General features: G+C 40.0%; 1 protein-coding gene across 8 annotated transcripts in view; it reads right to left on the bottom strand.

Moving 5' to 3' along the window:
• The window catches only part of LOC117971213 (zinc finger protein 544-like), a 44514-nt gene that overhangs the window by 16390 nt on the left and 5720 nt on the right, over window positions 1–22404 (bottom strand). For 4 of the 8 annotated variants that reach the window (XR_009320320.1, XR_009320321.1, XR_009320322.1 and 1 more), the window contains exons 2-5: window positions 6166–6486; window positions 3185–3223; window positions 2069–2389; window positions 1003–1041 (exon numbers count right to left, since the gene is read on the bottom strand). Coding sequence is in view for 2 of the 8 variants with exons in the window: in XM_059017617.1 (XP_058873600.1) it covers window positions 1003–1041; window positions 2069–2389; window positions 3185–3223; window positions 6166–6486 (720 nt within the window). In the remaining 6 variants the exon portion in view is untranslated. Of the gene's footprint in view, window positions 1–1002; window positions 1042–2068; window positions 2390–3184; window positions 3224–6165; window positions 6487–12316; window positions 12379–13297; window positions 15375–22404 lie in introns of those variants that run through there. The other 4 variants (XR_009320324.1, XR_009320323.1, XR_009320325.1 and 1 more) reach the window with 4 other exon arrangements.

The following is a 22404-nucleotide window of genomic DNA, read 5'->3' as shown; positions in this document are numbered from 1 at the left end:
TCTTGATTAAAGTAAGGGATACTGGCAAGTTCCCTTAACCCTGGAATCAAGAGAATACACAGGGTTTCATACCCTCCTTTGGGCATTTTCAGTTTACCGTAACGCCTTTCGGACTCCATGGCGCGCCAGCAACGTTCCAGCGGCTAACGGACCAAGTTCTCCAAGGTACTGAGGGGTACGCAGCTGCATATCTCAATGACATCGTCATTTACAGTCATACGTGGCAGGATCACCTACAACATCTGCGATCACTGTTTAAAAAAATTCACCATGCTGGGTTGACCATCAATCCCAAGAAATGTGCCTTGGCTAAAAGTCAAGTTCAATGTCATCTGGATAGTATCCTGTAATGTCCACCCCCTGACGACGTTCTTTCTTGGGGTTAGTCGGGTGGTATAGGAGATTTATTCCTGGGTTTTCCACCCATGCAGCGGATTTGACAGCTTTGACTCGCAAAGCAGGGACTAATAAAGTCAAATGGACTGAAGCCTTGATGCAGCTTTTAAGGACCTGAAAGAGGCTCTTTGTAATGGGTCAGTGCTTCAGAGCCTGGACTTTGAACAACCATTTGTTGTGCAGGTTGGACTGGGAGCTGTGTTGTTGTTGGAAGGGACGCCAGATGATCGGCGTCCTGTGGTCTACATTAGGTAGACCACACAAGATATTCGACTGTTGAAAAATAATGTCTAGCTGTTAAGTGGGCCTTGGACACTGAGATATTATCTTCTTGGCCGTGACTTTGTCTTTGAGTCGGATCACCGAGCATTGCAATGGCTTGATAGGATGAAGGACACCAATGCACGTATTACGCGTTGGTATCTAGCCTTACCATCAAATACAGAGCTGGAGCACAGAATGCGACGGCCGACTTTCTCTTCTTCATGAAAAACCCAAGAAAGTTTCAGGAGGGGTGTGTGTGTGTAGGATCTGCATTCCTTCCCTTGTTAAAAACGGCACGGACATCGTTTTATTGTAAATCATAACCAAAGTGTCATTTCTTACCTGTGTTTTGAATCGAGGATCCGGGTGGCGAGGTGCTTCCTGTAAAAAGAAAAAAATGCCTCAGGTTAGTTTAAAAGAGAAACACAGCTGTTGGCTATGGAGCAGCATATCCTCAGGGTTGGGTTATAATGACCTGCCTCTTACAATGGGTTAGTCAGAGGGGTGGGGTAACCTGAAGGCCAATGCAAGGTATTCAGTTATTTCATAAAATAAATCAATAGAAATACACCAGTTGCAACTGGACCTGCCTGCTTCTGCCTGCTTCTTGCGCCCAACACCCTACAGGCAACGGCACCTTGATCATCCCAGCCTCCTTTTATTACTATTTATTTCTTAGCAGACTATTTATTTCTTAGCAGACGCCCTTATCCAGGGCGACTTACAATTGTTACAAGATATCACATTATACATTATTTCACATTATACAGATATCACATTATTTTACATACAATTACCCATTTATACAGTTGGTTTTTTACTGGAGCAATCTAGGTAAAGTACCTTGCTCAAGGGTACAACAGCAGTGTCCCCCACTGGGGATTGAACCCACAACCCTCCGGTCAAGAGTCCAGAGCCCTGACCACTACTCCACACTGCTTCCCATCACATTGACATGTGCCATGCGGAATATAATGGGTGTCAATAAAGACAAATACTTGAGAATATCACTTTGATTATTAACACACTCCGGTTAATATCACTCACATTTACCAGTCACTGATTTATATGCAAGTGCTGTATTGAAATGTTTCTTCTGGGTACACTTAGCAACCCGACTGGATTTGGCATCACCCAGTGATGAGACATGTGATCCCAGCACCACTATAAAGCTGTGGGAGCAGCACAACTGCAAACAGTCTACCAGAAACAGGGAAAGGCAAATATCTAACTGCATTCAGAACAGGCATGATAGTGGGTGCACATCTAGCAGGGTCACAGCAGCAAGGACAATTATGTTGCAAGTGGTTGGGCAGCCTCCCTAGCTTACATCTAACACTTCAGGAGTTTAGTAACCAGTTTCTGCAAGATTAATGGCAGCTCAATGTTTCTTGTTTTGTATAATTACCTCTAAATCCCAGTTCACATTCAGGTGGACAATCATCACACAGGCTGGATCCCAGCTGGTTGTTCTCCTCAAGTGTACAGACATTATTTTCAGTAGGAACTTCCTCTGCGATGGGGACACATTCCTGTTCTATGAATTCCTTTTTAATAGGAACACATTCCAGTCGAGGGACCTCTTCATCTTTAACACATGTCAGCTCTGTACCCTGCTTTAGACTTGCACACCACTCCTGGTTAAATGACTCCTGTAGTGTGTAAACTGCTTTTATCCTTGGCCCCTCCTGTGCTTCAGATTCAGGGACAGCACGGCTCTCTTTGAGATCTGTATGGAAGAAAATTGTACAACATTATAACTCTTACTTATTAGCCAGGTTCCTCTACAAAGCCAGCCCCTTGTCAGAATTCTACTGAGCGATGTCACTGGATCATTCCAGTGGAACAATTTAGATGAGGTGTTTTTTATTTTATTTATTTTTAAGTGGATATAGGGGTCCTAGTTACATTCCCCTGAGCTGGAATGAGGCTGGATCCAACATTGCTTCTGAAGTATCTGTGGTAGAGGGGTGATCAATGCATCGAATTGAAGCTGAAATACATGTTTGAAATACAAAAAGGAGAATCTCACTCCAGCCTCATTACCATGTTTTATATTTTTGTGTTATCAAATAAAATATTTATTACAACCCCTATCAACATCTGTGTTATTTGCCTTGACTCAGGGATTGTATCAAAGTAAACCCCTCAATTATTTATCTGTTAGACTGGAATTTGAAACGCATTTTCAATATAGGCCTAACTGACGCTTATACTTTTCATTAAAAAATATATATATTTTAAAATTTCCATGGCTAAACCAATGATGCATTTTCAGGGTATACACCTAAAATTCCAATTAGTCACAGAATGTGACAGCCGACTTCCTTTCTCGTGATAATTAAGAACCTGAGAAAGTTTAACAAAGTCCGGGCTCTGAAGCACTGGCCCATTACAAAGAGCCTCTTTCAGGTCCTTAAAAGCTGCATCACAGGTGTGGAAGAATAAACACTTCAGTCTAAATGGCACGGACATCGTTTATTTTTCTGACATTGTAAATAATAACCAAAGTGTCATTTCTTACCTGTGTTCTGAATCGAGGATCCGGATGGCACGGTTCTTCCTGTAAAAAGAAAAAACGCCTCAGGTTAGTTTAAAAGAGAAATGCAGCTGTTGGCTGTGGAGCAGCGTATCCTCAGGGTGCACATGTCCCTGAAGATATTATGCAGACAATGCTGGCGCGTAAAGACAATATTGCACCGGTAGTTTTAAAATAAAACAAATTAACTAACTACCTGGATAAATCTATCCGTATCAAAAATAGCAGCAGTGTGGAGTAGTGTTTAGGGCTTTGGACTCATGACCGGAGGGTTGTGGGTTCAATCCCCGGTGGGGACACTGCTGCTGTACCCTTGAGCAAGGTACTTTACCTACATTGCTCCAGTAAAAACCCAACTGTAAAAATGGGTATTGTATGTAAAAATGTGATATCTGCTAACAATTGTAAGTCGCCCTGGATAAGGACGTCTGCTAAGAAATAAATAATAATAATAATAATAATAAAAATAAACAGTGATTGCAGATTATAGTGCTATATATTATGGTTGTGTTATATTAATAATATTTTATTTGACAACTGAAAGTTAGGAAACTTACCCTGTGTGTGTGTGTGTGTGTGTGTGTGCGCCTGCATCGAACCCAAGTGTGGCCAGTGTGTTGTGCTGTAAAGGGCGCCATCTTGTTAAGGTCAATTTTTAAAAACTTCCTAGGTGCCAGCATTAGCCAAGAACAGGAGAGGAGACAAATTCTCAATTAGGTTGTAAGCAGCCTAATATAAAGTAAATAAAATTATACTCACACATTATTATAAAATGTGTGTATATATTTGTGTGTGTGTGTGTATAAATAATGGTTTATATGTAACATCAGTAGGTTAATAAGGGGATCTGCTAAGAAATAAATAATCTGGTTTATTGTTTGTATTAAGACCACTGTGGGGTTAGAATGACCTGCCTCTTACAATGGGTTAGTCAGAGGGGCGGGGTTACCTGAAGGCCAATGCAATAAAAGGCTGCAGGTATTCAGTTATTTCATAAAATAAATCAATAGAGGTACCACCGGTTGCAACTGGACCTGCCTGCTTCTGCCTGCTTCTTGCACCCAACACCCTACAGCCACTCGGCACCCATTACATCGACAGACTGGAGAATTGCAAACGTAATACCGATCCACAAAAAGGGAGACAAAACCGAACCAGGTAACTACAGACCAATAAGCCTGACTTCTATTATATGTAAACTTATGGAAACTATAATAAGATCCAAAATGGAAAATTACCTATATGGTAACAGTATCCTGGGAGACAGTCAGCATGGTTTTAGGAAAGGATTATCGTGTCTAACTAACCTGCTTGACTTTTTTGAGGATGCAACATCGACAATGGATAATTGCAAAGCATATCACATGGTTTATTTAGATTTCCAGAAAGCTTTTGACAAAGTCCTGCATAAAAGATTAATTCTCAAACTGAACGCAGTAGGGATTCAAGGAAATGCATGCACATGGATTAGGGAGTGGTTAACATGTAGAAAACAGAAAGTACTGATTAGAGGAGAAACCTCAAAATAGAGTGAGGTAACCAGTGGTGTACCACAGGGATCAGTATTAGGTCCTTTGCTATTCCTAATCTACATTAATGACTTAGATTCTGGTATAGTAAGCAAACCTGTTAAATTTGCAGATGACACAAAAATAGGAGTGGCAAACACTGCTGCAGCAGCAAAGGTCATTCAAAATGATCTAGACAGCATTCAGAACTGGGCAGACACATGGCAAATGACATTTAATAGAGAAAAGTGTAAAGTATTGCATGCGGGCAATAAAAATGTGCATTATAAATATCATATGGGAGATAGTGAAATTGAAGAAGGAATCTATGAAAAAAACCTAGGAGTTTATGTTGACTCAGAAATGTCTTCATCTAGACAATGTGGGGAAGCTATAAAAAAGGGCAACAAGATGCTCGGAAGTAAAATGTGAGAAGTGTTGAATTTAAATCAAGGGAAGTAATGTTAAAACTTTACAATGCATTAGTAAGACCTCATCTAGAATATTGTGTTCAGTTCTGGTCACCTCGTTACAAAAAGGATATTGCCGCTCTAGAAAGAGTGACCAGAATTATTCCAGGTTTAAAAGGCATGTCGTATGCAGACAGGCTTAAAGAATCTATTCAGTCTTGAACAAAGAAGACTACGCGGTGATCTGATTCAAGCACTCAAAATTCTAAAAGGTATTGACAATGTCGACCCAAGGGACTTTTTCAACCTGAAAAAAGAAACCAGGGGTCACAAATGGGGATTATATAAAGGGGCATTCAGAACAGAAAATAGGAGGCACTTTTTTACACAGAGAATAGTGAGGGTCTGGAACCAACTCCCCAGTAATGTTGTTGAAGCTGACACCCTGGGATCCTTCAAGAAGCTGCTTGATGAGATTCTGGGATCAATAAGCTACTAACAACCAAACGAGCAAGATGGGCCGAATGGCCTCCTCTCGTTTGTAAACTTTCTTATGTTCTTAATATCAGTCTCCTTTTATTACCATCACATTGAAATTTGCCATGCGGAATATAATGGGTGTCAATAAGGACAAATACTTGAGAATATCACTTTGATTATTAACACACTCCAGTTAATATCACTCACTTTATCAGTTACTGATTTATATGCAAATACTGTATTGAAATGTTTCTTCTGGTGACACTTAGTAACCCGACTGGATTTGGCATCACCCAGTGATGAGTCATGTGATCCCAGCACCACTATAAAGCTGCGGGAGCAGCACAACTGCAAACAGTCTACCAGAAACAGGGAAAGGCAAAGATCTAAAAGCATTCGAAACAGGCAAGATAGTGGGTGCACATCTAGCAGGGTCACAGCAGCAAGGATAGTTATGTTGCAAGTTGTTGGGCAGCCTCCCTAGCTTACATCTAACACTTCAGGAGTTTAGTAACCAGTTTCTGCAAGATTAATAGTCAGCTCAATGTTTCTTGTTTTGTATAATTACCTCTAAATCCCAGTTCACATTCAGGTGGACAATCATCACACAGGCTGGATCCCAGCTTGTTGTTCTCCTGAAGTGTACAGACATTATTTTCAGTAGGAACTTCCTCTGCGATGGGGACACATTCCTGTTCTAAGAATTCCTCTTTAATAGGAACACATTCCAGTCGAGGGACCTCTTCATCTTTAACACATGTCAGCTCTGTAACCTGCTTTAGACTTGCACACCACTCCTGGTTAAATGACTCCTGTAGTGTGTAAACTGCTTTTATCCTTGGACCCTCCTGTGCTTCAGATTTAGGCATAGCACAGCTCTCTTTGGGATCTGTGTGAAAGAAAATTGTACAAAATTATAACTCTTACTTATCAGCCAGATTCCTCTACAAAGCCAGACCCTTGTCAGAATTCTACTGGGAGATGTCATTGGGTCATTCCAGTGGAACAATTTATATGAGGTGTTTTTTTATTTATTTATTTTTAAATGGATATAGGGGTCCCAGTTACATTACCCTGAGCTGGTATGAGGCTGGATCCAACATTGCTTCTAAAGTATCTGTGGTAGAGGGGTGATCAATGCCTCAAATTGAAGCTAAAAACCATTTTTGAAATTTAAAAAAATAAAAGAACATTTCCTCCCACCCACATTTCCATGTTTTATATTTTGGTGTTTTTAAATAAAATATGTATCACAACTCGGAGATTGTATCAAACTAAACCCCTCAATTACTGTTCTGTTAGACTGGAATTTGAAACGCATTTTCAATATAGGCCTAACTGACGTTTATACTTTTCACTAGAAAAAAATATTTTACAATATCCATGGCTAAACCAATTTTCAGGGTATACACTTAAAATTCCATCCATCCATCCATCCATCCATCCATCAACTGTAACCGCTTAATCCTATAGAGGGTCACGGTGAGCCAGAGCCTAACCCGGCAGACACAGGGAGTAAGGCAGGACTACACTCTGGATGGGACGCCAGTCCATCGCAGGGCAACTAAGGGGCAATTTAGAGAGGCCTATCCACCTAGCCAGCGTGTCTTTGGACTGTGGGAGAAAACCCACGCGAACACGGGGAGAACATGCAAACTCCACACAGACAGACCCGAGGCCAGAATCGAACCCAGGACCCTGGAGCTGTGAGGCAGCAGCGCTAACCACCGCGCTGCCCCATTGAAATTCCAATTAGTCTTTTTTAAAATACCATTATGAAACCTAATCCATTAGGTGGCGTATAGCCATTGTGATAAAAGTATAAGGAAATGTTATAATGGAGAAGTATATTGGCCATGCATATCCCAGAGTCTGTACCCCATGGCTTAAATACTGTGATAAAATGGTAGGAAGAAAAATAGTCCTACCATTTAAAAGTCTGTGGAAAGACTTCACATCCCAGAATGCCTCAACAAACAGGTAAAGAGCTGACAGTTTAAGTCAGTGGTTTTGTCTGGAGGTTTCAGCTCAAGCACCCCTTTACAATTGTCACTCTACTAAATGGTACCACAGCTGCAACAGAACTAAAGGCAGAATAATCTGATTAACACAATATAACCCCCCCCCCCCCAATTAATTTAATATATATCGAGCATCAAAAGAAACATATCACTATTATAACACATTTATTTTCGAAAAAAATAAGGTATATAAATGATGGACGTTGACGAAATGTTTTTGGTTTCTTTTCAATCACTCGATCATTCTTCCTTGACCATGATACGCTTGAGTGACTATGAATGAAGCAGATGCACTTAATCACCTAATTAGTGAGACAGTTGATTGGACACTGGATATGGAGTGATTTCAGCTGTTGAATTGCAAGCTTGAATAAAAGCAATAAAGAAAATCACAGAAAAAAACAATATGCCACGTCTGTCAAGAGAGCAGCGCCTTCGTGCGATCGGCATGTTGGAGGCTGGACTAGGGCAGCGTGCCGTGGCTCGCCATCTTGGGTGCTCACAGCCAGCGATTTCAAACCTGGCGAGACGGTATAACCAGACACACTCGGTCAATGACAGAGCCACGAACCGGGAGACCAAGAGTCACAACACCTGCCCAAGATCGACAGATCATTTTGCAGCATCTTCGTAACGTCAATTGTTAATCAGCACAATAAAAAGTCACTGCACCTGCTCTAAAACAGTTTGTCATTTTTCGATCACATCTAGTGAATTTTATCCAAACACAAGTGATAAGTTTCTTTTGATGCTCAGTATATAATTTATGTCACAACAGTTTGGGACTGACAAACTTCTAGTTAAGGACAGAACATCAAACAGTAATTCTTAACTTTTATTTAGACAGTATTTGGGAATCTCGTCAGAAACACGTATTCGCTTTGTATTATGCAAAGTTATTATAAATAATCCAATACAGTCTGCACTGTCAACATTTCACGTTACCATTTACTTCCCATCTCAGCATAATTTCATTTAAAATGTTTACAACATCAATAAGATAAAACTATAATAACTAACACTAACAAACTTGTTAAAGACAACATAAAAATGATCCATCTAAAAGGACTCTCTATAACTTTGCATTTTCTGTTTTCTTCCACTTTTCAATTATTATTATTATTTATTTCTTAGCAGACGCCCTTATCCAGGGCGACTTACAATTGTTAAAAGATATCACATTATTCTTTACATACAATTACCCATTTATACAGTTGGGTTTTTACTGGAGCAATCTAGTTAAAGTTCCTTGCTCAAGGGTACAGCAGCAGTGTCCCCCACCTGGGATTGAACCCACGACTCTCCGGTCAAGAGTCCAGAGCCCTAACCACTACTCCACACTGCAAGTAAGAAATGTATCAATTGTTGATCTGTATGTGCTCCGAAAACAAAATTCAACTAGCCGCTGCTACTGTCACTAAAATCCGCCCAATGGAAATCACGCATGTGTAGAGGTAGATGATACATTTGAAATAGTCAGGCTGTAACCTTTGAACTGCTAAATAAAAATGAAATATTGATGCACAGTGGTTTAGAGATACTATATAATTCTGTTAAAAAAACAATTCAAGATCATTATTTTCTCTTGCTTTCATTTTTGCATTTGCGAGTCATCCTGCATACCCTCTATGACCCTTAGAAGTACCCCCAAGGGTACGCGTCCCCCTGGTTAAAAACCCCTGGTTTAAGTAATCAGCTAACCTGAGACAGCTGTGTGTAATTTACTGTGAGAAGGTCAGTATAAAAGTCCTGAGTAAACAAGCCTGTGTGGCTGTACGAGGGTGAGGACCTGTTTAGAGTCAAGTCCTGACAAAGAGACTGCATTACTGAATCAGTGAACTTGAATCTGTGTTTTTGTAACTTTATTATTGTGAATGTTTGGATGTTGTCAGTAAAGTAATTATCCAACTGACAGTTGGAATGAGACTCTATATAGTTTAGTAGCGCTCCCAGAAGGTTTGTTTGCTTTTCCTTAAAAGTATTAAACCCACAAAGTGCAGTGTTTGACAAATAAATATAATGATATCGCCCTGTTGGAGCGTACTGTGTCTAAAAATATACTTGCAGGCAAACAGTTTTAATCAAACATGAAAACTTAATTTGCTGCTCTATATTGAGATCAAAGGTCACAAATCATTATCCTAACCCTCAATATGGTTTGCTGAAGTCTCAGTGGGACTATCAGTTTGTTTCATTTACTAGATACAGTTTACTCTATAGAAGATTTCACTTTACCAGAAGGATAGCCATTGAAGTCTCCTAATGAGACTGGTCAAGGTTTACCAATATAGACTACTTTCTTACAATTCGTAGAAAAAAACAAACATTTAAATCTTAATTGAACTAGGTGGGATACCAAACAGACCAGTATTTTCTGCCAGTCTGGAGAATTAATGAGCTGGTGTGATATATCTGAAATAAAAAACACATTTTCAATGTGTAAAAAATGCCAAATTATAAAAAGAGGCAAGCCATTTAAAGTTGAGCTATGGGTCATTCTCTACTTTGTATCAACAGGCACTGTGTAACATTTGATCAAGTGTATCTTTATTATTAAAATATGGATATTATTACAAATGACTGGATGTGTTTTGGAAGTTATATACACAAAACCAACACAATTCGGGACTGTCCCAACCATACAGGGACTGTTGGCATGTATGTAATGTATTTGCTAAATATTAAGATCTGTACATCCAGAATGCAGTAATTATTTAAATTGATTGATAATATATTCGGGTATGAGTTATCATTACATCATTGTCATTACACAAAATAAGAACATTTGAAATAAATACTCGCTGTTGGTGTCAATATCAGGATGTGTTGCGTCCGTACAGCAGTTTGTGCTGAAACTGTGCACTTTTTCATCATTGTCGTAATCCTGTGTTTTACAGCAATCATCAAGTCGTTTTTATTTTTTAAAAAAACAATTCTTCACTCATTGCTCGAAGTGGGAAACTTAGCTGATGCATAGTTCACACATCCTAGTCTCGTATCTTGTAAAGTGCTTTGTCTGTCTGGCTGCCTTATTCCATGTGTCATCTATGTCAATTCCTCTTTTTTCAGTACACTCTTTTTAACCCACTGTTGTGAATGAACAAATTACACAAATATTCTTGCATGAATTATTATTATTTATTTCTTAGCAGTCGCCCTTATCCAGGGCGACTTACAGTTGTTACAAAATATCACAATACAAATTATTACAATACAAAGTATCACATTACAGAATATCACATTACAGAATACCACATTACAGAATCACATTATAGAATCACATTACAGAATCACATTACGGAATACCACATTACAGATAAGAGCAGTTATAAAGTACAGTAAAATCAGTAGAAAACTAGACCCCCTCTCACCCCCTCCGCTCCCCTGCCTCCAGAGCCTGCTCCTTCTCCACCCTCGCCCCTCAGTGGTGGAATGACCTTCCTACAGATGTCAGGACCGCCCAGTCCCTGACCACATTCCGGTGCCTTCTTAAGACTCACCTCTTCAGACAGCACCTGTAAACCTCACAACTCTCCACTATACTGGACTATATGGCACCCAATTGTACCAGTACTTGCATCAGCTACTTCCTGTATCTTGTATTTGATTTTACTCTTATAGGTAACTGTATTAACATATTTTTTTGTAATTGCTCTTATTTGAAATCATTCTCATTCACTTATCGTTCTTACTACGTGCTCTTATTATTATTATTATTATTTATTTCTTAGCAGACGCCCTTATCCAGGGCGACTTACAATTGTTACAAGATATCACATTATACATAATTTCACATTATACAGATATCACATTAATTTACATACAATTACCCATTTATACAGTTGGGTTTTTACTGGAGCAATCTAGGTAAAGTACCTTGCTCAAGGGTACAACAGCAGTGTCCCCCACTGGGGATTGAACCCACAACCCTCCGGTCAAGAGTCCAGAGCCCTGACCACTACTCCACACTGCTGCTCTTAATGGACTTTACTCATATAAGCAAATATTTTTACTGTAAGTTTAGCTGCTCTAAGTCGAACTCGCTCTTAAATATAATTATTTGCTGTTTTCTTTATTTTGCTCTTATTTGAATTTGACCTTATTTGCTACTGATTTTATTGTACTTTATAACTGCGGTTATCTGTAATATGATATTCTGTAATGTGATATTTTATAATGTGATACTTTGTACTATGATATTTTGTAACAACTGTAGGTCACCCTGGATAAGGGTGTCTGCTAATAAATAATAATAATAATAATAATAATAATAATAATAATGAATACAATTAAGTACAAGGTACAGGAAATAGTTATAATTAAGAGCAGTAGTAGAATACGGTAAGGTATGGAGCAGTTCAGTGCAGGTACAGAGAGGGGGTGTGGGAGAAATGATAGTCTAGAGATAGGAGGGAGCAGAAAGGTCGAGACAGCGATAAGCGAGCACAGGAGTTTTGAATTGGATGCGAGCGGCGATAGGGAGCCAGTGGAGGGAGCGGAGCAGAGGTGTAGCTCAAGAGAAACAAGGAAGGGAGAAGACAAGGCAGGCAGCAGAGTTTTGGATGAGCTGGAGCGGACGGATAGAGTTGCAGTAATCAAGGCGGGACAGTACCAGCGCCCGGACGAGGAGCTGCGTGGAGCAGTCTGAGGAATGAATGCCTCCTTACTTTCGTCTTTCAATATAAGGAGTTCACGTACTATTCTTGCATGCTTTTCTTTTCTTAATTTAGACATTCTGCTCTCAGCCAACGCTCCTCCATCTGTAAACGACAAAAAGCAGAAACTGTAGAAAATATCTTCACTACAGTAACAGGTGTTCTGTGCTCTGGTAAAATAGCTTAGACAAAAACAACCTTATTACTTTTCACTGATACTCACACACCTGCCTCCAAGGCAGAGGCTCCCACTGACTCTCACAATGAAGCATATCATTAATCAATACATTTATTGGGCAGCAGTGTGGAGTAGTGGTTAGGGCTCTGGACTCTTGACCGGAGGATCGTGGGTTCGAACTCAGGTGGGGGACACTGCTGCTGTACCTTTGAGCAAGGTACTTTACCTAGATTGCTCCAGTAAAAACCCAACTGTATAAATGGGTAATTGTATGTAAAAATAATGTGTAAAAAATAATGTAATTGTATGCAAAAAATTGTAAGTGGCCCTGGATAAGGGTGTCTGCTAAGAAATAAATAATAAATACACAGAAAATATAGTGCTCTTAGTATTACATTTACATAGATGTGTATGTAATAAAATAAACGCACAACATTGTGAAAATAAATTGTGATTCCATTTGAATAAACAGAGTTAAGGTATTGCAGATTTTAAACATAGCTGGTTGTATTACTGGTACAATCTGGTCTAGCATGTCACTTTAACACAAACACACACATAAATAAAAACACTGTCATTAAATTTGGATTTTACCTAACATACCTACAGCAATGCAAATCTTACATTGCATAGGTAGCAACTGTATTTTTTTTATTGTTAGTTTTTCATACATAAATCATTGCTGTTTGTCCCACAAATCGTTTGCTTGCTCTGCTATCAAGAATCAAAACGTGATGGGAATGAATGAGTTTTTATTAAAATATTTTTGTATTGTCTCTCTGTATGTCTGTCCCTTTTACCCGACACTGGCAGTTTCAAAAAGGAGGAGTCGTTCGGAACAACAACCTTAGCCACGCCTTTTGCAGACAGCTAAGCCAATCAGATTTGCAGGGGAAGGTGGGGGGAGGGTTTAGGTCGGCCAGGGTGTCCTCGGCTCACCACGCACCAGTGCCCCCTTGTGGTCAGGCCGGGCACCTGCGGGCTTGCCTGTAAGCTGCCTGAGAGCTGCGTTGTCCTCCGACGCTGCAGCTCTGAGACGGCTGCACGGTGAGTCTGCAGCGTGTAAAGAAGCGGGCGGCTGACGGCACACGCTTCGGAGGACAGCGTGGGTTCATCTTCGCCCCTCCCGAGTCAGCGCAGGGGTGGTAGCGGTGAGCCTAAAAATAATTGGATATGCCAAATTGAGAGAAAAGAATAAAATAATTGGCGATTACTACTGTAAATTAATTACTTGTATGCAGACGGTTTCATAAAATAAACCGCCTATCCTTCTATTAAAAGTTAACTCTCTTCTATTTATGCAACTATACTTTTTTACAACAGCAACTCCATGGTAACAGGGTGCTGAGCACTCGCTTATTTTTCTCCAAGCGGTGCATAGGCTGCAGTATATTATTATTTTATTTCTTAGCAGACACCCTTATCCAGGGCGACTTACAGTTGTTACAAGATATCACATTATTTTTACATACAATTAGCCATTTATACAGTTGGGTTTTTACTGGTGCAATCTAGGTAAAGTATCTTGCTCAAGGGTACAGCAGCAGTGTCCCCCCCACCTGGGATTGAACCCGCGACCCTCCGGTCAAGAGTCCAGAGCCCCTGACCACTACTCCACACTGCTGCAGTATAGTACTCATGTCTGTTTAAAATAAAGCAGCAACACGTTTTTTAGGCTATACACGTTTGCCATATTTTTTTGGTGTTTTCTTTTTGCAATTACATTCAATGTAAAAATAAAATCCTGTGTCAAAATGTTTAATAGTCAAAAGTTCCACGTTTTCTACAGTAATTTTACAGTGAGCTAGCATTTATTTTTATTTTACAAATCAACAATATTTGTGTTTTTATGTTAGAAAACCAGTCATGTTTTGGCAGTGTGCAACTTATCATCAAAATGAAACCACGTGGTAATGTATGAAACAAAAGGAAATGATTTCAATTTCAGAGCTCTCATCCCGTTTTCCAGGAGTACAGTGCTGATTCATTTCAGTGTGAAATGCACCGCTCCACACAGACAGGGCAGCATCTCTCTCTTTGAAGGTCAGCTTTGCTGGAAGAGAGTCAAGGGTGCATCTTTTCCCAGGCCCTTTGAATCCTCTGTGAAGCTCTGCAGATGTTCAAGTTATGGTGACACATTTAAAATCAATACTTACTTTCTCACGCAGAGCTGAGGCAGATCATGTTTCTCACGCAGGCGTTCACTGCCACTTACTGCTTCATTGGGTCACGGACAATAATTATGATTATCGATAATTTTTCAATGCGATGATTATCGATTCCAACGCTATTGGGAAGTTGAGATGGGCTGCTGTATATTTTAAAAAGAGAAACAGTTTGGCTTTATTAAAGAAATACATGCAAAACTTACGTGCATATGTCTATTTTCTTTATTTTTCATATGATAAACTAAGTATTTTTAAGAAAAAATAGCAATGTGGCTACCAGTAAGCGTTCAGGCAATTGGCAGAAGAAACCGAGACTGTCAAAGATCTTTCATTTGGGCTTAAAAAAAACCTGGTTTGGCAACAGTAAGAAATGCACCTGCGGCACGCCTCTCAAAGATGGCATGGTGGATATATACTTGTTTATTTTCCCTGTTTACTGTCATGCTATGTATTTAATTTAGAAACTTTTACATTTAAATACATTGGAGCTAGAACATGCATATTTACACACAGCTCTACACTTTGAATCAGGCGCTTGATAAGATGCTTAAATAAAGCAGCCATAAATAAAGCAATCAATAATTGGCCGTGCTTTCGTTAGTTAACTTGAATGCTGGCTGCGCAGTCATTTTCAGCACATTTTCTAGTTTTAATAACATTAAAATGAATAACACACTGTTTTAATAGCATTACAGTGAGACTTATATCATTATTTGTTTGGAAGATGTCGTTTGAATATAGTCAGAAAAAGATCAGGAAAAAAATATATTTGCTGTCTAGTTCTATCATTAAATGTCGATCAGACATTGTATCATTTTTAGTAGTTATTTCTGACATGTATTAGTTGATTGGTGCAAGTGTAGTGTTGCAATGTTTTGTTACTGTATGTAAAGTGTGATTGGATACTCAGATTATCATGAGCATTTAAACACTCCCCCCCCTCACCAGTACTCACATCTTGAGCGCCCTGTGCCCCCCCCCCCCCAAGGTTTAGACATTGCCTTATCAGGCCCGCCAGAGAATGTAATTGAGTACCCCTGGGTTACAGGCTCTAGGTGTCACAATACATAAATATGAACATTTAAATGAAGCATATAGCTTACTATTTTCTTAAATGCCTTAATAATGGTGTGTTAACCACATAAACTGGTCACCTGGTTCTGGTCACCTCGTTACAAAAAGTATATTGCTGCTCTAGAAAGAGTGCAAAGAAGAGCAACCAGAATTATCCCAGGTTTAAAAGGCATGTTGTATGAAGACAGGCTCAAAGAATTGAATCTGTTCAGTCTTGAACAAAGAAGACTACGCGGCGATCTGATTCAAGCTTTCAAAATCCTAAAAGGTATAGACAATGTCGACCCAGGGGACTGAAAAAAGAAACAAGGACCAGGGGTCACAAATGGAGATTAGATAAAAAGGGGCATTCAGAACAGAAAATAGGAGGCACTTTTTTACACAGAGAATTGTGAGGGTCTGGAACCAACTCCCCAGTAATGTTGTTGAAGCTGACACCCTGGGATCCTTCAAGAAGCTGCTTGATGAGATTCTGGGATCAATAAGCTACTAACAACCAAACGAGCAAGATGGGCCGAATGGCCTCCTCTCGTTTGTAAACTTTCTTATGTTCTTAAACATAGAACATTTGTTTATATGGTTAACATAATATCAAAGAGATCAGAAATACGCTGCGAAACGTGGACACCTCGGTATTTAAATACACACGTATTTAAAATAAAAGGACACTATAGATATTAAGACAATAAACTTACATTTGTAAGGATTTTTGCCTATGTATTTCCCTGACCTTGCAGTTGCACGTGGCCCAAATACACACTTGTAGGGAGTGACTGGCTTTTCATAACTCAGAGTGCAGCTGTCACCTCGGGACAGAGAACACTATTGTTTTCGCATAAATTGTTTCTGCTTAATAAGCTGTTTTGAGCCCATATACAAACCATAATTAAACCGATTGAAACTGGTTCTAAAACCATTTACTTTTGTTAACATGCTATAACTTTAGGGAAGTGTCACAGAACGCATAATAATACACTATACTCTTGCAACACGTAGGCTTTTTCTGATAACCACGAACCTTGTGTGGGGCAGGGTACACATTGTTCCAGTTAAATTGCACAAGCTCTTACTGTTTCATCAGCCTTTGATCCTTTTCCATTATACTACTGTTAGTTATGCTTCTCATTTAAATGGTAAAGACATCATTAAAACTGTCTGTAAACATTGTGTGATTTTCCTGTGTTTAATGTAATATCTGAAATCAACGCAGGGTTAATAAACTCTTAAAAGTAAGCTGTGCATAGCTGGTGCACATCAGCCGTTTGCAATCACCAGTCTTGTTGTTCGACCTTGTGATGTGTGGGTATAGCGCTTTCCTGCCTGCGAGAATTGAGCAAAACTGGTATCATTGTTTGCAAATGTAACTTCTTGTTATCTGGGTTTCTGCTGACATTGGAAAAGTGAAGAAAAAACATAAATGTAACTCTGAATGTGCTTTGTCTCATGCTAGGGAAATAAGACCAAATTTGGTCAAGGAAATGATGTAAGCTAGCTGTATATCTGTGCTGTACAAAGTCATTTCTTTGATCAGGTCGGGTCAGCTCAGCTCAGAAACAATGATGGCGGCTCAGAAACTAACATCTCTGTGCCGTGCCGGCTCAGAAAAAAAACACCATCTCTGATGCCATGAAAGCTCGGCTCAGAAGTAAATACCATCTACCCTGATACCCAGAACAGCATCCACTGAGACGTGTGTGTGTGAGATCACTGATGCCAGCTCAGAACAGCATCCACTGAGACGTGTGTGTGAGAGATCACTGACGCCAGCGCAGAACACCATCTACTGAGATGTGTGTGTGAGAGATCACTGATGCCAGCTCACAACACCATCCACTGAGACGTGTGTGTGTGTGTGAGATCACTGATGCCAGCTCAGAACAGCATCCACTGAGACGTGTGTGTGAGAGATCACTGACGCCAGCGCAGAACAGCATCCACTGAGACGTGTGTGTGTGAGATCACTGGCGCCAGCTCAGAACAGCATCCACTGAGACGTGTGTGTGAGAGATCACTGACGCCAGCGCAGAACAACATCCACTGAGACGTGTGTGTGAGAGATCATTGATGCCAGCTCAGAACAGCATCCACTGAGACGTGTGTGTGAGAGATCACTGACGCCAGCGCAGAACAGCATCCACTGAGACGTGTGTGTGTGAGATCACTGGCGCCAGCTCAGAACAGCATCCACTGAGACGTGTGTGTGAGAGATCACTGACGCCAGCGCAGAACAACATCCACTGAGACGTGTGTGTGAGAGATCATTGATGCCAGCTCACAACACCATCCACTGAGACGTGTGTGTGTGTGAGATCACTGATACCAGCCCAGAACACCATCCACTGAGACGTGTGTGTGTGTGAGATCACTGATGCCAGCTCAGAACAGCATCCACTGAGACGTGTGTGTGTGAGATCATTGATGCCAGCTCAGAACAGCATCCACTGAGACGTGTGTGTGAGAGATCACTGATGCCAGCTCAGAACAGCATCCACTGAGACGTGTGTGTGAGAGATCACTGATGCCAGCTCAGAACAGCATCCACTGAGACGTGTGTGTGAGAGATCACTGATGCCAGCTCAGAACAGCATCCACTGAGACGTGTGTGTGAGAGATCACTGATGCCAGCTCAGAACAGCATCCACTGAGACGTGTGTGTGTGAGATCATTGATGCCAGCGCAGAACAGCATCCACTGAGACGTGTGTGTGTGTGAGATCACTGATGCCAGCTCAGAACACCTTCCACTGAGACGTGTGTGTGTGTGAGATCACTGATGTATCTCCTTTGATTTGCTTTGTTCCTGTTTGCATTTTGATTCCTGAATCAACTATTTTTGATTAACTTCACCTGAAGAAGATTCATTATTTTTAAGAAGAAATCGAACCTCTTACACAGTTAACATTTTTTTTTTATACATTTTTCTAAAATGTATAATTTCCAGTTAGATTTTAGTGAAATAACACAATGTCAATCGAGGTCAATATTAACATAGTTAAATTTGTCAGATTTGCACATACTTCTTTTACTGCTCTGAGCACACTCTTAAACTCAGGGGAGACGTTTGAGGAGGACAGAGATGTTTTAGACTCCTGTAGTGGATTGTTCGTGCACTGGGCTTGCAACGTATCCAGACAACTTTTAATAATGTAAGGACTGGGAATCACAAACCTGCTTAATTGTGTTAAACTGTATTACAGTATACTGCAGTTTTGACAGACCAAGGCTGACTGAGAAATATGTCTGGGTTCGGTCTGTGGAAAAAATGGCAGCCTTGTCCTGAGTACTACTTCCTAAACATGAACACGTTACAATATACTACATTAACAGATCAAGCTTATTATAATAGTTTGCAAAATTAGATGAAAGCGTTCAATACAATCGGGGTAATATATAATCAGTATTTATAAAATCTTGTTTATCTCGTTACTTGTTATACTACTTGCAAACTTGCATACTACTGCAGCCTGCATTAGAAGCATGTCTTGGGTTCGATTCTCACACAGGGTTTATATTGCAAACTTTAAAAATATGAAATGTATTTTATTTATGTGTAACAAAAAATGTGAAAAAATGTAGTTGATATGAATGACACTTTCATTGAACATCCATACTTTTGCACACATAACTTTAACATGCATATATATTGTTGATAGTTTCTATTGTATACTGTTGGTGAAATAATACGAAATCACGATCGAAGTTGGATATGTCAATTGCATTATGCTGAATCAATTATTATATTTATTTAAAAAAATCACTTTAATTTATGTGGCAGATTGATGCTGAACGTATGTAGCGCCCGGGAGGGGCACTCGTTCTTTCTGATCAGTGTGGGATCAGCCAGGCAGAATACCAGAAGGAAAATATAAACTAGACAGCACTACTACGTCGGGCAATGAACATCGTTTTATTAAATACAGGTGGTAAACTATACTTAACAAACAAGGCAGATCTAGAATACACAGTCAGGGCAAGCAGTTTGCACTGCCCGTTAATTAAAACAATAAGAGAGAGAGCCCAGCATCGCCAGAGCCCCAGAGAGAGAGAGACCAGCATCGCCAGAGCCCCAGGAAGAGCGGCCAACATCGCCAGAGCCCCAGAGAGTCCAGCATTGCCAGAGCCCAAGAGAGAGCCCTGCATCGCCAGAGCCCCAGAGAGAGAGCCCAGCATCGCCAGAGCCCCAGAGAGTCCAGCATTGCCAGAGCCCAAGAGAGAGCCCTGCATCGCCAGAGCCCCAGAGAGAGAGCCCCACACTTCCAGAGTCCCAGAGAGAGAGCCCAGCATCGCCAGAGCCCCAGAGAGAGCCCAGAATCGCCAGAGCCCCAGAGAGAGCCCAGAATCGCCAGAGCCCCAGAGAGAGCCCCAGAGAGAGAGCCCAGCATCGCCAGAGCCCCAGAGAGAGCCCAGCATCGCCAGAGCCCCAGAGAGAGAGCCCAGCATCACCAGAGGTTAATGCTATCCAGAAAAATAAGAACCGTTTACAAAAGGCAGAGCCACCTCTGCCACTGACTGACTCCCTGTGTGACCCTGAGCAAGTCACTTCACCTCATTGTGCTCCGTCCTGCGGATGAGATGTAAATCAATGTCCTATTGTAAGTGACTCTGCATATAATGCACAGTTCACAGCCTGTCTCTGTAAAGCGCTTTGTAATGGTGGTCCACTATGAAAAGCACTTTATAAAAATAAAGATATTATTACTATTATTAAAACTAATTGGATACAGCTTCTTTCCAAAAAATATTGGAACAGGATTTGTCTCTCTCTTTCTTAACCCCTCCTTTCTCTAATAAGTCAGGTGAAACACAGTTCACAGGCTCCTTGCTACAATACAATGCAATACGATACAAGTATATATGTGTATTAAAAGAGATGTTGTTTTATATATTTAACATCAAACTGTCTGTGTGATTATATTAACCTGAGCCTAATATATTCCCTCTGAGCAACATATTTCATCACCTTTTAAGTTTAGTTTCATATACAGCTATGTTAAAGTGTGGAACAAAAAGACTGTAGGGGTTTATGACAAGCCTTTGAAGAACCATACACAGTGGTTAGTTGAGTTATTTCCATTTAAATTTAAGCTATATATAAAAACCTATTAAATATAATAAGCCTTATATTAACATGTACCATGCTTGGACTAAAACTGACCTCTCTTTGTTTCTAAAATTTGATGCACAAGCAGGTTTCCAAACACCCTGTTTACTTGCCAAGCCTAGTGTTTTTAATTAATATGAAACTCCACTGTAAGCGCTTTCCCAAATCCCCCAGCATGAAGTGATTTTTGGCTCACAAACATCATCCCAATTAAAATCACTACCTATCTGATAAGGACTGATACTGTAGATGACCCTTCTGCTTTAATCAAATGCTCATTCGGCTGCCAAGCGTTCATTAATTTCTATGACATCGTGAAGAGAGTTAATTTTAAGAGACCTTGGACTCGAAGCTGCTGACGACCAGGGACTCTCGCTTTTTAAAGAGCCAACTCCGAATCCTGCTTTGAGGTGCCAAAGACTAAGCCTTATCTTTTCAAGGTCTAATGCCCTTCCAGAATTATACTGTGTGTCTGAGACAAACATTTACAGGGAAACTGTAGAGCTTAACATGATTTATTTCACTTTCAAACAGTTTTCCCTGCAAGTACCTACCTTTGTTTATTACTGCAGTAAAATCTTTATATAAACTAAACATTTATAGTCTTTGGTTTAACTGATATTGTAATGTCTGAAAGACTTTGTTTAGTTGGAGAAACTGAACTAATTCTTAAATGGATTCAAATGTGTCAACAATATATTTACAATATTGTCAACGTCTGTTATAATAAACTTGTACTATGTTCTTTCAACAGTTTATCTTTAAATGGTATTATAAGATGTGTTTCTAATTAAGTTACTTCAGTACAACAGTTGTATTATTATTTTACTCCATTGATAAATCTTTCAATGGAAAGTCCAGTTATGTATATCTAAATACAGGGTAGCATTAACATCATTATTATTATTATTATTATTATTATTATTATTATTATTATTATTATTATTATTATTATTATTATTATTTATTTCTTAGCAGACGCCCTTATCCAGGGCGACTTACAATTGTTACAAGATATCACATTATTTCTACATACAATTACCCATTTATACAGTTGGGTTTTTACTGGAGCAATCTAGGTAAAGTATCTTGCTCAAGGGTACAGCAGCAGTGTCCCCACCGGGGATTGAACCCACGACCCTCCGGTCAAGAGTCCAGAGCCCTAACCACTACTCCACACTGCTGCCCCCAGAATGCCACAGTGCTCCACACTGCTGCTACCAGAATGCCACAGTGCTACAGTGACTGAACTAAGTCAGTCCTTCTTCACTGTTCATACAAAATCCAGTTAAAGCTGGTTTTATGACAGCCTCTGCTTTTTGCCAATTCTAGGGTTGATTAATATGAAACACTATCGTAAGCATTTTCCAATACTCATTATTTCAAACCATATCTAACTTAACGTAATAACTACTTTCCATTCCCATCTCTTCCTGCCAGGTTCTAATTCATTTCTGTTATAGATAGAAAATGATTACTGTGAGATAAACTCCTATCTTGTTGTGCGAAAGGTATTTCCGTTCGTTAATATTAACGAGATGGCTCATTATAGAGACGACCTTGGCAGTTAAATCGCTGACCATCAGAAAAAATCCTCGCTTCGTCAGCCAA

This window comes from Acipenser ruthenus, chromosome 57 (assembly GCF_902713425.1).
Source record: "Acipenser ruthenus chromosome 57, fAciRut3.2 maternal haplotype, whole genome shotgun sequence".
NCBI lineage: Eukaryota > Metazoa > Chordata > Actinopteri > Acipenseriformes > Acipenseridae > Acipenser > Acipenser ruthenus.
The sequence above is the reverse complement of the archived record's forward strand: the minus strand, read 5'-3'. Positions and strand labels throughout refer to the sequence as shown.